At 34.4% G+C, this 14,958-nt stretch overlaps 1 protein-coding gene across 1 annotated transcript; it reads right to left on the minus strand.

Annotated features, from left to right (window-relative positions):
- Nucleotides 1-269: 269 nt before the first annotated feature.
- Nucleotides 270-2,294, minus strand: LOC144558040 (uncharacterized). Its single transcript, XM_078306748.1, has 4 exons — nucleotides 1,786-2,294; nucleotides 774-846; nucleotides 706-715; nucleotides 270-604 (listed from the first exon to the last, which is right to left on the minus strand). The coding sequence occupies exons 1-4, from the start codon at nucleotides 1,950-1,952 to the stop codon at nucleotides 351-353; spliced, it is 504 nt and encodes a 167-aa protein (XP_078162874.1). The 5' UTR covers nucleotides 1,953-2,294; the 3' UTR covers nucleotides 270-350.
- Between the last annotated feature and the right edge of the window lie 12,664 nt (nucleotides 2,295-14,958).

Below are 14,958 nucleotides of genomic sequence, written 5' to 3' on the forward strand. Positions count from 1 at the left end.
GTCAAGTAGGCTTTACTTCACAAATTACCGTAGCCCAACTCAAATTCAATTGTTACTGGTACATACAGTCGTGTATATGTAAATAGAGTAAAATTAATTCCAATTATTTCTGGTACACACAGGCGTGTATAATGATTGCCCTGTTATCACTGATACAGTAGTACGTTCCCTATAAATATTTAAATCAAGATGAGAACAGGCCTGACTATACTGACTATTTTTGCTCCAGAAACTGTTCGAAGTCTCAGATAGTCTCAGAAGCATGCAAATATAATCTGAATTATCATATATATGTGTAATATTTTGGTCCCTTCTCTGAAGAGAACCAGCACCTTGACTACCTCATGAGATCAACCAACCCTCAAATCTTGGAGTAGGACAAGGCCTACAGAGAAGAGGGAGAAGAGTACCGGTGTCGGTACCTTCTGCACCGCCTTCCCAACATGCGGTACCTCTTTTGTGGCTCTTTTTGTTGCCATAGCGAGTGCTGGTGCAGCTAAGAATGCCAGTACAGCTCTGTTCACCAAGACAACATTCAAGTCTTTTCTAATCCATTCCATGATTAAATTCTGGAATTCTTCTAGATCTATATCTTCTTTATTTTCTTTATTTTCTTTATTTTCTTTATTTTCTTTATTTTCAAGCGGCCGGTATCCCTGAAATGAGGAATTGGTAGGTGATATGCGAGATGTCAAGTTTTGAAACCAAATACTGTCTTGTTGTTTCATCATCCAAATTTAAATTAAGCAAGAACAGGGTAAATCAAATAATACCTCTACTTTCTTTTCAACTTTTTCTTTACTGGGCGGTTCCTTGTGCGGGTTGAGCAATTGTTTATTCACGGAACTGTCACACAAATCAATTTATTTAAATAGTCACTTGATGAACAAGGTCAATGCATCAGTTGTAATTTAAAAAAAAATATACAATTATTTAGCCTAATAGATACTTTTCACATTTTATTTTTGAGAAAAGTAGCAAGCTAGCTAGGTTATCGGATGTTTAATCATTACTAGACATCTATCAAGAACTAAAGCTTCATGGATTGCAGATTATTTTTCCATTTTCTACATTTGACTATCCTTATTTTATGAAGAGTAGAACTAGGGTGTTTTTAGTTCACAAAGTATTTTGGTGAACTCAAGTCTAAAATCCATCGAATCGGCTTTAAAAGACGAATCTAAACCATTAAAACCTGCCTACTTTAAGAGTAATGTATCTACATGTAAAAAAAAAAAAAAAATTTGAAATTAATTTTTCATAGAGTCAAGTGGTCAAAAAACATTCAAAAAATGAACGCATTAAAATTAATTTATTAACATTCTAATTTTGACCGCTTTATTTTATACTAAATTAATTTCAATATTTTAAATTTTCACATATTGATGTATCACTCGTAAGGTAGGTTTGTTTCAACGGTTCGGATTCATCATTTGAAACCGATTTGACGGGTTTTAGACTTGAGTTCACCAAGGGGCTTGGTGAACTTAAGAACACCCTAGTTCTACTCTTTTATGAATATGCTTTGTGCTTTGCTTATTTTGTTTACTATCAATTAATAACAAGGATCTAAATAGCGATTATAGCGCTATAGCTTTTAAGGTCCAAAAAAAATATAGCACAATTATAATTAGCTATTTTGAATCATTATAAAAGAAAAATAGTCAATAACATTATAACTTTTGAGGTCCGAAAAAGCTATAGCGCAGCTATTACGTAGCTATAGCTAGCTATTTAGAACCCTAATTAATAATGAAATAACTTATAAAATGCTTATGTTCTTACTTGTAAACCCTCAATATTGCTACATGGAGCTTTTCTGCTTTCATCTTACCGGTATCTTTCTCTGAATACTCTTCAAACACTTCTTTGCAAATCATTTCGACATGCCATTTCCCTGCAAAATAACTACCCATAAAATTCACATATTTTTGATAGTTTGCACAAACCATCAACAATTACCTTAATAAATTAAAATGCATGAAAATCAAGGAGAAAAATATTGAAGCAAAATAGTCTTGTCTTGCCTTGGGCTCGATCCCACAATGTCGCGAGCCACTTTGCCATTGTTCTCGGAGAAGCGAGTTAGACCTGGAGGTGAAAATGCACAGGGCCTTATATATAAATAGGTTTGAGCATTGCTTTTCGTAGAAAAATTCAAAGGATGGGGGAACTATGCTTGCTTCTCTTGTGGGGTACTTGTTGGAGAGCCTTAGTAGAACAGAAAGGAAGGGTTTAGGGGAAGAATAAAAGCTTTACAAGATTTGAATATCAGACCAAACAAATATATATATTTCAATTAAGAGCAACCTTTGGACTTTGGATTACACTTCATTGTTTTCATATTAACCATCTTTTCATGGATTAATGATAGAACTTGCGAAAATTTGATACTATTTTGCACTTGGCTCTTCATGTATATATTGCATTTTAATAGTAGTATTGCTTTTATTGTCTCCATATAATTGAATTGCTTTAATTTTTTTAGAAAAGGAAGGCAAAGATATATGATCTCTATGTAAGAAGTCATGAATTTGAAATCTAAATGAAAAAAATTCTTTGTTATAATAATAAAGACATTAAAGAATTAGGTGAGTTCACCTTCAATTTTTACCTAAAAGAAAAGAATATTTTTTATTCCTAAAAAACAAAAAAGTTGAACCGTTCTTCTTTAACACTATTCAGAAAGATTGAGGACAAAGCAACATGATTTCGTGATTGCTAGTACAATTTGTCCCTCGATCCGATGGTCAAATAAATTCGACAACAAATACAAGTGTTTTAATGAAAAAACACAACCCGAATCTTTGATTCAGGCCTTAATGAATCTGATAATTACGACACAAGTCCAATTGTACAATAAATTTTATTTGGGCTTCTTCAAAAAATTTGGATTGCCATGTAAAGAGCAGGTTTTGGGCTGTAAGATCACCAAACGCTAAATCAGGCCCAATTTTGATTGATAATATTGACTTTCGATCGTTTTCAATCATGTTTCTTGTAAAAAAGTGTCCATAGAACGCTTGGAGCCAGATTGAAAAGCAGAGGATACGAACAAGGACCAAGGCGTCTCTTGGAAAATAAAATCATTTCAGAAATCTCCTTTTTAGTTCATTGCTAACTAAACAACAAGAGCGATAGTGATGGAGGCGTCTATTTTCAGTACACCGCAATGGGGTTCGTTGAACTTTGCTATTATGCCATCAATCATAAATTTCTTTTGAAAAAAAATTAAAAATAATTTAAATATTCATATCATTCTACGCATGCACTCTTATTTTCCTTGAATTTTCTCTTTTGATAGATGAACAGGAAGAGGAGGGAGATGTTTGGTCGGATCTTGAAACTCTGAAGAAATTGTATGGACTTCTTGAAAAGACAACGGGAACTAATACAGAAAGCAATAATGAAGAAAATGTAAGTTTTTATAGATAAATATTTTTGACGTATCTGATTTTACTCATAAAAACTAAGGTCATGAAAAAAATAGGTCGATGATTTTGTTATGAAAATAGAAATTATGTGAATTAGTTGGAATATCTATTTAAATGGTAGAAAAAAATTATCAGTATAATAATTTGTTGGTTTCATTCTAATCTATTTCAATTTGTTTGGAACTAAAGACTTAATTGTTATTGTTGTTGTATACGTTGTGCATTGCTAAAAAAACTAGATAAAGTTAGAATAAGTCTTTGATCTAGTGTTAAAGATTATCTTTTGTGTGAAAAATCTTACATTCATAATTCAAATAATATTTTTTTATATATTAAATAATTAGATAACTTGCTTTTCGACCTTTACTAATTTTTTTTTTTTGATAAAGTTGATTCAATTCTTGGATGTTTTTTTTGCAGTTGGACCTTAAATCAAGGCTATATCTAATGAAGCTTCTTGATGAGGCCACTCAACAAACCATTAGACGTCAGATGAAGGTAAATTTATGTCATTTAGATAGATCTAAATTTCAGATATAATTTTATTTTCTTTCAAAAAGAGTCAAAATATCAGTATATGTTACTGTATCAGAACTCTGATGGGTAGAACCTATCATTTGGGTATCAATTGGTGTGGTTTATTGGCCAGTTTCTAACATATCTGAACTATTGATTTTAAATCAACAATCAGACAGAAGTTTAATCCCTCACCATTGATTCAGATGTTGTGCTGTACAGTTATCTGGTCTGATTAAAGTTAAATCGTTTGATTTAAATAAACTGACCAAATCAACTTAGTATAGTCTATGGAACAAAGCTAGACTTTTAAGTTATGAGAATCAAACATAAATGAAAGTCAATCATATAAAATTTTCATGCTGCGAATGGGAATCAATATCACCATATTTATAATATTTAATTCTATACTATATACAAAATCGTGTGTAAGTACAAAAAAATTCAAAATAAATGGAGGTCAATTGAATGTAGCTTCTGAGTCTATAAATAACATGAAACAAATCTGCTGCGATCCGAATTAGAGCTATAGTACTTTGAAATTTATGCTTTTCAAAATCTAACTGTCATTTTTTTTGAGATGCGTGCACAAAAAACTAGCTATTTAGAGATGCGTGTACATAAAAAGTTGAACGGTGAAATTTGAAAAGGCAGGAATTTCATGGTACTGTAGCTCCAATTAGGATCGCAGAAGATTTATTTCCATAAATACCATACTATTGTAGAGGACTAAAATCCTCATTTTGACTTACCAGGAGTGGAGTCATAATATTAATATTAATATTGAAGGAATTGAATAAATATGTATTTTGTAATTAAATTTTATGAGGGGACAAATATTAATAATTTTTTTCAAAATTAAACATATTTAAGGACAAAATAAATAAAAAATTGACTTGCTAGGAGGGACTTGGCCCCTTTCTTCCTACTTCCCTCGACCTCTGTCTAACACCTAACACCAGCTGGATTAACTATTTGAGCATATGATTTTTTTACGAAAATTTTAAATTTGACACTTCAAAAAAAGAGTTAAATCATTTAATCATGAATTTCTGTAAATTTCAAATTTAACTATTTGAGCATATGATTATTTTACGAAATTTTAAAATTTGTCATTTAGAAAAAAATGAAACCATTTAATCATAAATTTCTATAAATTTTAAATTTAACGCCGCCACGACCTGTCATAATATACAGTTAAATGGAGTCTTTGCCACGACAAATGGCGGACACACAACCTTTTTTTTTCCTCAAAAATTGGTTTTTACGATGCTTTGACCAAGAAAATTTGCTTTTTATTTTTTTAAAAGAGGCGGAAGCTCATATCATTGACTGAAATCAAGTTAAATACAAAACATACTGTTCTTTTCGAGGCGTCAGTAACCTGTAGCAACTACCAAATCCAGCAAAGTAAATTTTGCTTTTTATACTTTGATTTCATGCTCTGATATCTGCCCATGAAGTAGATTGATTTCATGCTTTGATTAATTTTCATACTTTTGGGCCCCACACAAAACAAATGCAACAGCTTTGACCAAGAAAATTTGCTTTTTATTCTTTGATTTGTCAGATTAAAGTGGGTTTGGTTTTTCATGCTCTGATATCTACCCTACCCATGAAGTAGATTGATTTCATGCTTTGATTGATTTTCATACTTTTGGGGCCCACACAAAACAAATGCAACAGCTTTAATGTGACAGATACTCCATTTCTGTCCATCATGTGACGTTACAGTTGTGTTAAAAATATATATTTTTTAATTTCGTAATTATTTGATTTGTCATTTTTTTTAATGATAAAATGCAAATTATCAAATTTTTGCCACTTCTGCGAAATTGAAATCTCAAGAATATAAATATTCTAAAAGTGGTGTGATGAAAATTGTCAAATTATCGATGTGAGATTTTTTTTTTTAATTACAAGAATTAAGATGCTATCTCTATAAAAATATTCATATTCAGAAATCTATCTCTATAAAAATTATAAAAAAGTTATGTTTATTTTTTCCCCTGTATTTTTTAGATGCTTCCTCAGTTGGCAAACACGTCCTCCATTCAGAGATTCAGCTGTTGCGAGAAGGAAGACTCAGAACATAACCTCAACAATAGCCTGAGATGCTCTGTTCAGAGAAGGGACTCGAACCTTCTCAAGTCACAATTCTCGATCAAAAGCCGGGATAGCCAAGCTCACCGTGCACCAACTCAAGTGCCGCCTCATCCATACCATCCTATGTCTCGGTACCAGGGCCGATCGAGCATTGATGGTTCATCAAAACATTTAATTCGTGGAAGCCCGTATCAGTATCATAAAGAAAAGTCATTTTACTGTCCAAGTGAGCATGATTCAAGGTCGAATGCTTATAATACGGCTGAGATGACACCGAAGCAAATCCTCATTTCACCAAGAGATAAAACCATCTTAACCTCTAGTCGGGTCCGTCTCGACAGGGTGTCTTCACGATTCAAAATTCAAAATCAAAATATGGAATCCACAAAAGACGGCTCTAGTGATGAGACCACTTGTAGTAGTGAATTACATCGCAGGGTTCCTGATCAGAGAAAAAGGATGGGCAAATTTGATAAGAGGACCGCACATCACAACCGTCTTTCTTTGATTAACCGTAAAAAAAAATCAGGAGATGATTTATCGGTTGGTTCCAGTAGTCAATCCAACTCAGTTGCTAGCTCTGCAACTAGCAGAAATAGTTCGTCATCTTCAAGAGACAGCCTCAGCACATTACCAACTGTTCCATTTCAAAAACCAGGCAATTTTCCAGCAACAACTCGCTCGAAAAAACCCTTCATATCACAACATAGGCATAATAAGTCTCCAAAAGGCAGCCTCAGCACATTACCAATTGTTCCATTTCAAAAACCAGGCAATTTTCCCACAACCGCTCGCTCGAAAACACCTTTAAGTTCTCAACATGAGCATAACAAGTCCCTACAGAGGATTAAAAGCACTCGCCAAAAATTTGTAAGCTCAAGGAGAAATTCAAAAAAGTTAGCTAAAGAGAGCGACACCCCCGAGCTGAAGAAAGGGCGTTTTAAGCGGTTAAAAGACAAGCTCGCTATAGTTTTCCACCATCGACATGATCACCATCACTACCACCACAATCATGCAAGTGGAGATGGCTCAACCAAAGGGCGAGCAGCCCGGGGTGACAAGGATCATCACCATAGGTCCCTGTGGAAGTACCTCAAAGGGATCCTCCACCACTCGAGCGAGCGTACAGCTGAGATTGTTCCGTCTCAGCAGCAGCATCATAGGCACATGCGCGCACTGTTTCGTATGCTGTTTGGTCACCTCTGGGGTAACAAGCGGAAGAAAAAAACACGGCTTGGGAGAACAGCGAGTCGGGTGCGTGTGAAAAAACTGCGATGGTGGCAGAAGTTCAGGAGGGGTGGGCATATGAAACTGAATAATGGAAGGAAGGCACGGCTCAAGCTGAGACATGGAGCACGATGATTTATGCAATAATTGCTTAATTGCTTAAACCATTTATTCTATCCTGATCCAATTAAAATTTAGCCACACAATTGAACATAGATCCCGCACTAGTATGGTCCCCAACGGTTCAGATTTGTACTCCATTCGACAAAGCAAAAGACAAGAAAGAAATATAAAAATAACCCCCCGTCTGTCGGTGGCTCGGTGCTTAGTGCCTTGAATAAAACAACCCCACAAAATCAATGAACAGTCTCTTCCACTCATACGCCTCACCATACGTCCCTGTCCGCCTCCTTCCCCCTCACCAACTCCGACCTCACCTATCTCAAGTCGGAAAGATTAGGATGGAAAGCAGCTCAGTTAAGGCACAGGCCGCAACTGAAGTGACGGAGGCGCCGATGAACGAAGGGCTGAAGAAGGGGATAGCGGAGTTTTACGATGAATCGTCTGGTGTGTGGGAGAGCGTGTGGGGGGACCACATGCACCACGGGTTCTATGAGTCCGACACCACGGCCTCCCTCTCCGACCATCGGACTGCGCAGATCCGCATGATTGAGGAGGCTCTCTCCTTCGCTGGGGTATCAGGTAAATTTTATTTCTTTGTGGTGTTTAATTTATATTTTTACATCTATATTTCAATTATATATTGATTACTGTTTACTGTTGCATTAATTTTGACTGGAAATTTGTTTATTTTTTACTGGATTATAGTTAGAATGTTCCAAACCAAATGGCACCTGTAACCTGTTACGCCAAACAGGAGGGGAAAAAAAAAGTAAATAAAGAAATTTTAATTGGGTAAGGCTAAGGGGCTATGGGTTGCACAGAGGACTACGGTGCTACGGCTCAATATTCGAGTTTTTAAAATTCTAACGGTTGATTCGAATCGTTCATCATGTTCTCCATATTAATATGTGTTTGGAGATCAAATTTTACATTTTTTGAAAAAAATTTACTATTTTTTTTAGATAGATAGAAAATCAAATATTTGACTAGTGCAGAATTTGTTAGATCAAGTGATTTTTTATCTATCTAAAAAAATAGTAAAAATTTTACAAAAAATGTAAAATTTGGTCTCCAAACACAATATTAATATGGAGAACAAGATGAGCGGTTCGGATCGACCGTTAAGATTTTGAAAACACGAATATTGAGCCGTAGCATCGTAGCCCTCTATGCAACCCATAGCACCGTAGCTTTACCCATTTTAATTTATGTAATTTACTAGATTGAAATGTCTTCATTTTTGTGTGCCTCCATTATGCCTCTATTTTTAAAAACTTTAATAATTCAAAATCTAAAACTTAAAATTCAAAATAAAACCGTTGGATGTGATCTATATCATTTTATCTATGCACGTGTAAAAAATTATGACATTCCAACTTTATTTTGATTGTCATCAAGAACTTGAAAAAAATGCACGTTAAGAGACGTTGATTTTTCAACTTATTGATTCAAATAAAAACAAAATTGAAATATGATAATTTTTTATGAGCATACAGAGAAAATAACATATATCACATCCAACAGTTTTATTTTGACTTTTAAGTTTTAAATTTTGAGTTATTAAAGTTTTAAAAATAGAAGCATGATGGAGGCACAAAAAATAGAGACATTTGAACGCTCCTCTTTACTCATAAGGGACGTTTGGTTCGCGTTATAGATCATTTCAGGGAATAGAAGGATTCCAGGGAATGTAATGCCAAGGAATACCATTCCAGGAAATGTCTCATTACCATGTTTGGTTTGTGTATGACTATCGCTTCAGTATTCCATAAAATGTGTTATTACTATGTTTGGTTCGCACATAGCTATTACAATGGCTATTAAGAGATGTCTTCACTGCTTTTAAATTATCAAATAAATTTTATTTCTTTATTTTCCGTACATTTATACACATCCACCATTTATTCTCTCCACATCAATATGGATCAATATATTAATTTGTCAAAATTGATTATTATAAAAAAGGGGTTGGATATATGAACAAAAGTTCCCAGCTGCACTAGTAGGAATTAATACATTTTTTTTTTACCAGTCCGTCTATATTTTGTTCTTTGGTCTAGGTCTGAGCCTGCTTCAGCTCATACCAGAATGTACTAGTACCAGTTCGGTACTGTTCGGTACTGTCACATCTTCTTGTCCGCATACCACTCGTTATGTACCAGTCCATTTGTTGTCTTTTCACGGCCCAGTCGCACTCATGTCTCCCTGCATAAGGTATTTTAGTGTGCCGATCCTGTAAATTGCTCCTTGTTCTCGTGATTTTTTGCTGGACAATATTTTATACTTTTAGATTGATGTTAAATAAAAATCATAACTGCACGGTGCATAGTGATATTTTAAGAAGCAATTATAAGTAGAAACTTATAATTTATTGTAATTTAGGAATGCAACATATGTGAAGAAGTAATTGAACTACGTGCTATCAGTTGAGATCTCTCTGACGGACGGTAGAGCCGTAAGTTAGAGCTAATTAGCTCCAACTTTTGTAGCTCATTTAATAAATAAATGAGTCAATTCGAATTGTGATGTAAATAATAAAATATAAAATAAATTTGAATTCAGCTTATTATCAACTTGAATTGATTCATAACTCGTTTAAAACTTGTGTGACCAGTCAAATTTTTGTTGGGTTTTGGTGGTCATACCGGTCAAACTTTGTATTGACTTAAGTGCGAAAAAAGATCAAAAAATAAAAATTTTACGTCTAACTTAAGTCGAGAATTTATCTCCATAATTGATTTCTAAAACTAAATTTATTTAACAATTAAATAAATTAATATAACATTATACATTGGTTCCAAATTCGAATTGGAACTGTCGCTGGATTTGCCTCGCTGCTGCTGCTTTGTTGCTATGGACAAGAGCACCAGACGCCCAGTGCCTCTATCAGTAATCCACCAGGAACAATCAGAGAGCAGGCATTTCTCTTGCCAGAAATACTCTACCTGCAGCACTCAGCTTAAAATAGTTGTCTTGCGCTTTGTAGATACTCTGTGATACGGGCTATCTCGGGATAGTAGGAGCCGTATGCTAATAAAGGCTTAGATTGGGCTCGCCCTGCTCAGGATCTCAGGCCGAGAAGTGACTAAGTTAGAGAGATCAAGGGATGATCTCGGGTCTCTTTTTTTTTTTGAAATCCAGGTAGCGACTACCAGGTGGATGATCTCGGGTCTCAAATCTCAGAAGTCGGAGGACGACCTCGGAGACTAAGGGAATGATCTCGGAGATATCAAACTCTTTCCTATCTGATATCTCTGAGTGTGTAAATGTGTAAGTGTATAAGCGTGTATTGCTTGTGGTCCGCCATTTCCCTGCCAAAGGGAGGACTTTATATAGTGTGACCTACATACCGCCTCACCCATGTTAGGGTAAGCCAGTTCGTGGGTTAGTTATAAGACCACGTGATCGTGGCCATGTATAACTAGCAGTTATGCGACGTCATGACCAGTTATGTCGTAACCAACATCGCGACCAGTTATGAGTGGTTATTGTCCCAGGTGCAACTTCGGGCTTCGTGTTGCGAGATACGGGCTATCTCCCTACTTGTTCAATCTAGCAGCAGATACTCTTTGGTAGTGTTGTAGGTCTCGGGCCTCCCTGTGTTTATCAGCAACCAGTGACTAATTGTCACTATACTGATGACACTATGCTCTTTTTAAAAGCAGACTCATATATTGTTGAAAAAACTTGGTGGATTATGATGATGTTTGAGTCTTAATCTGAAATTTAGATAAAACTGTTATGTACCCCCATTAATTTAGATGAAGCATATGAATTAGCTTCCATTTTTCAGTGTCAATTATCTAAATTGCTCTTTAAATACCTGAGAGTTCCCCTTTTTGATAATAAACTCTTGAGAAAAGATTGGGGATTTCTTATTGATAAGTTTAGACATAAATTACAAGGACGGAAGGGGCGAACTCTCTCTCTCTAGAGGGTAGAATTACCTTATTGAATTATGTATTGTCAGCTGTCCCGTTATATACTATGTCCTTGTACAAAATTCCTAAACAAGTGCTGAAAGAAATTGATACAATCAGAAGGCAGTTTCTGTGGCTGGAGCTACCACAAAAAACAAATATTCCCTCATCAACTGGCCTAGTGCTTGTATTGCAAAGGAATATGGAGGTATGGGAATTTTGAACCTCCACCAGATGAATTGTGCTTTGATCCTCAAATGGTGGTGGAGAGTTCTAAATTCGCAATAGTCCCATAATTGGAAAGATATATTACTTGCTAACATTTTACTGAATATATCTATCTCTCCTTTTTGGAAAGTTGTATCTGACCTTGCTCATATTGGTCAAATAGGCATGGTTCAATCCCTGAAAGTTGTTTCTGGTATGATGTATGATATCCTCCCTGTACTTTACATATAGCCTTCTCTCAGATATATGAGATTTGTATTTCTCCACATGTCACAGTTCAGGATGTGGTGATGGTGCTTGTATGTACCATAGGTCACACATTGCCAACCATTGCCAACCATAGGTCATCAATTAGATCGTATTGAGAAATGTTCCTGTCTTTGTATGTACCATGAAATTGTAGGCACAAAATTTACAAGTTAATACACATAAGAGAATACAAAGCGAGCATCCTTTAATTTGTGATGCTAAAATGATTTTTGAATAAAAAATCTGACATAATTTTTTTAGGCATTGAAATTGTTGCTTGAGTTGTCTGACAAATCTTATTGTCCTCAAATCAGAAAGAGATTCATCCGTGATTCAAATAATAGCTTGAATTATTCTCACATTGACAACCATACTGGAGATATCCAGTCATAAGGATTAGCAATCATCTTTCAAAAGGTTTAAGAGTTTTATTAAGTTAGATTCAATGTAATAGAATTAATTAGACTCAGTGTAACAAAATCAGGTGTATTATGCACCAAAGAGCTGAAGCACTATAAGAATATATGATATAATTGTAATCAAATCAATTCTCTTCTCTTGTATCTCCTGTGACCTTTGTTCATACACATTTTTCGTGACATGGATTGCAAGAATTCACTTGGGAGCAACATTACTCCAAAGGTCAAAAGAGGTAGACACAATTATTATTTTGTTATAATGAAGAACCTGAGTGAGCTTATAATAGCTGGAAGAGCAAACATGCACCTTTATACTAACTAGTGCATAATTTCTGACTGGGTTGAACTAATATGTGTTATTACGTTTGAAAGATTTACAACTGAGGGTTAAAAGCTGAATTGGAGAGCAAATGAGAATTCAGTATAGGAAAAAGATTTCATTAAAGATGATGTCTTTTGAATGTAATAAAGAATTAAAATATGTCTGCTCTATTTGCAGGGTTATGATATTTTGGAATTTTTGTAGGATTATCCATAAAATGAACCATTTTACTTATATGTATCTCTACTTGTTCTAATTTACTGAAACAACTTCCAAAACCGGTATGAATTTGATACCATTTGCCAGAAGTCTACTTATATTTTAGTTTTATATTATATTGATTCTCACAAACTACAACACAATAATTTCACCACCTCAATGCAAATTTCAATGCAACTTCAGTTTCCAGTTCAATTGTTTTGTTGATCAGATACAATTTTGGATAGGAAGACATGAAAGACTGGAATTGCTGATAAATTGGATTTAGCAGGTTAAGGGGTTATTTTTTTCTTTAATTAATTAGTTTTATTTCGCTGATTTTCCCTCACTATAGTTTTATGCTTGTTTGATGCAGTACAAATGTTGTATGTTATGCAAAAGGGATACATGTGCGTATATATAGATGTGTGAACCTTTATTACCATTAAATTCAATTTTTATCATTAGTCAACCGCAAGATTTGACTTGTTCATTTAATTTACAGATTGAGATTAATCTAGTTATTCCACCTAATTAGCTTATCTAAAAATTATGTAAAAATTCAAAATATGTACATTTGAACATCCTTTACAAGGTATAGAAGTTTCAAAGGGAGACTCAAAACCAATTGTGATTTATGATATTTCTTGTGTTTCTTCCATTTTTACCCTTGATAGAGGAGTTTAACCTTTCATTTGATTTTTCTATCTAAATTGCGAGGGATATTCTATTTTGTAAGGGTACATAAGACATCTTTCCTCATATACAAAATATTAAGAAGCATATGTATTCATGAAGAATTGATGCAAGAGAGTACAGTGTCAAAATTCAAACTTCAAATAGAATGAACTGAACTTCGGCTTATTATCTAGAAAAATACAACATATTGATTCAAAATTCACTTATAAAAAAGGTAAACTTAAATGTTGAGATTCTGAAAATATGCAAGAAAACCCATAAATACATAAAAAATAAATAGTATATAGCATTATGACAACACATGCATGAAAACCCTTACACCATGTCTTAAATCCATAACTGAACATAAAAAAGTAATAATTTCTCCCATTCCAAATCCAAAACTAAACATAAAAGATACTAACACTTTTCAAAATGTCATAGAATTTTCAATTCAAAACACAAAAGAGAATTGGATAAAATAGAAAGTTAAATATTTTCTTCTTGAAGTAGCTTGAAGATGCTAGGTGGACATGCACTTCTTTTTAATCCAACTTTACCCTTGCTTGAAACTACTGTCATCATCAATTTGAATAAAGGACAGAGAACTAACACGCTTGTCTACCAGAATAATCATCCTACAAGAAGAGAACTTGATCCCCAATCCCATTCATTTAGACCATTGGTAACAACCATTTTGACCATAGCGAACCCCCCATCCCCCCCCCCCCCCCCCCTCTCTCTCTCTCTGTATATATATATATAGATATAGATATGTCCTCTTTATATACCACTTAAACAGTCCAATACACAAATACTATAAGAACTTTTGCATTACAAAAATAAAAACCAAAATGAAAAAAATGTGTAGGTGCTAAAGCTAGTACAGAGTCGGCACAAACCATAGGGCTTCTGGTGATGTCAAGACCAACCGTTCAGTAGTCCCATCTTCCATGTCATACCGACAAAGATGACCATTATAAGGTTTGTGGCCACAAAGCCGATTTTGCTCTTTGAAATAGATATAATTTCCTTTATGTACCTTGATATCATTGGCCATCAAACAAAAACCAGAATAATGATCCTGTAAGAAGAGAACTCGATCCCCAATCGCATTCATTTTAGACCATTGACAACAACCAAAATCATCTGTATGCTCCAGACGGTACACCTCAAATTCATACTTCCACTTGCTTTCAAAGAGTTCGCCAATACCATGTACGTAAATGTATGACATCATCACCCCAAAAAGATATCCCTTGGCATCAATCAAGAATTTAAAATTAACATGCTCACCTGGATGCGGTATCTCTATGCTTGTCTTAGTTCCACTTGAAGCGTCATAAATCCAAGTAGCTCTTTGTATTTCACTTGACACAAATATCCTTCCTTTGTAGTACCCAAACAAAGCTAGCTCAGGAAGTATAATTGAGATGTGTTTGATAGTACTAGGTGGTTGAAATCTGATAAACTGATATTTTATTGTTTCAGTCTTAAACTCTATTCTATCAAATAGGTCATTGATAAATAAAAAGATC

This window comes from Carex rostrata, chromosome 8, assembly GCF_964058835.1.
Source record: "Carex rostrata chromosome 8, lpCarRost1.2, whole genome shotgun sequence".
Classification (NCBI taxonomy): domain Eukaryota; kingdom Viridiplantae; phylum Streptophyta; class Magnoliopsida; order Poales; family Cyperaceae; genus Carex; species Carex rostrata.

Bases quoted from the DNA above. Each gene is read 5' to 3' on its own strand.
- LOC144558040 (XM_078306748.1), bottom strand. From the start codon at position 1,952: ATGGTTTGTGCAAACTATCAAAAATATGTGAATTTTATGGGTAGTTAT. The intron at 847-1,785 runs GTAAGAACATAA...TTTGTGTGACAG, and splicing joins GCAATATTGAGGGTTTACAA to TTCCGTGAATAAACAATTGC.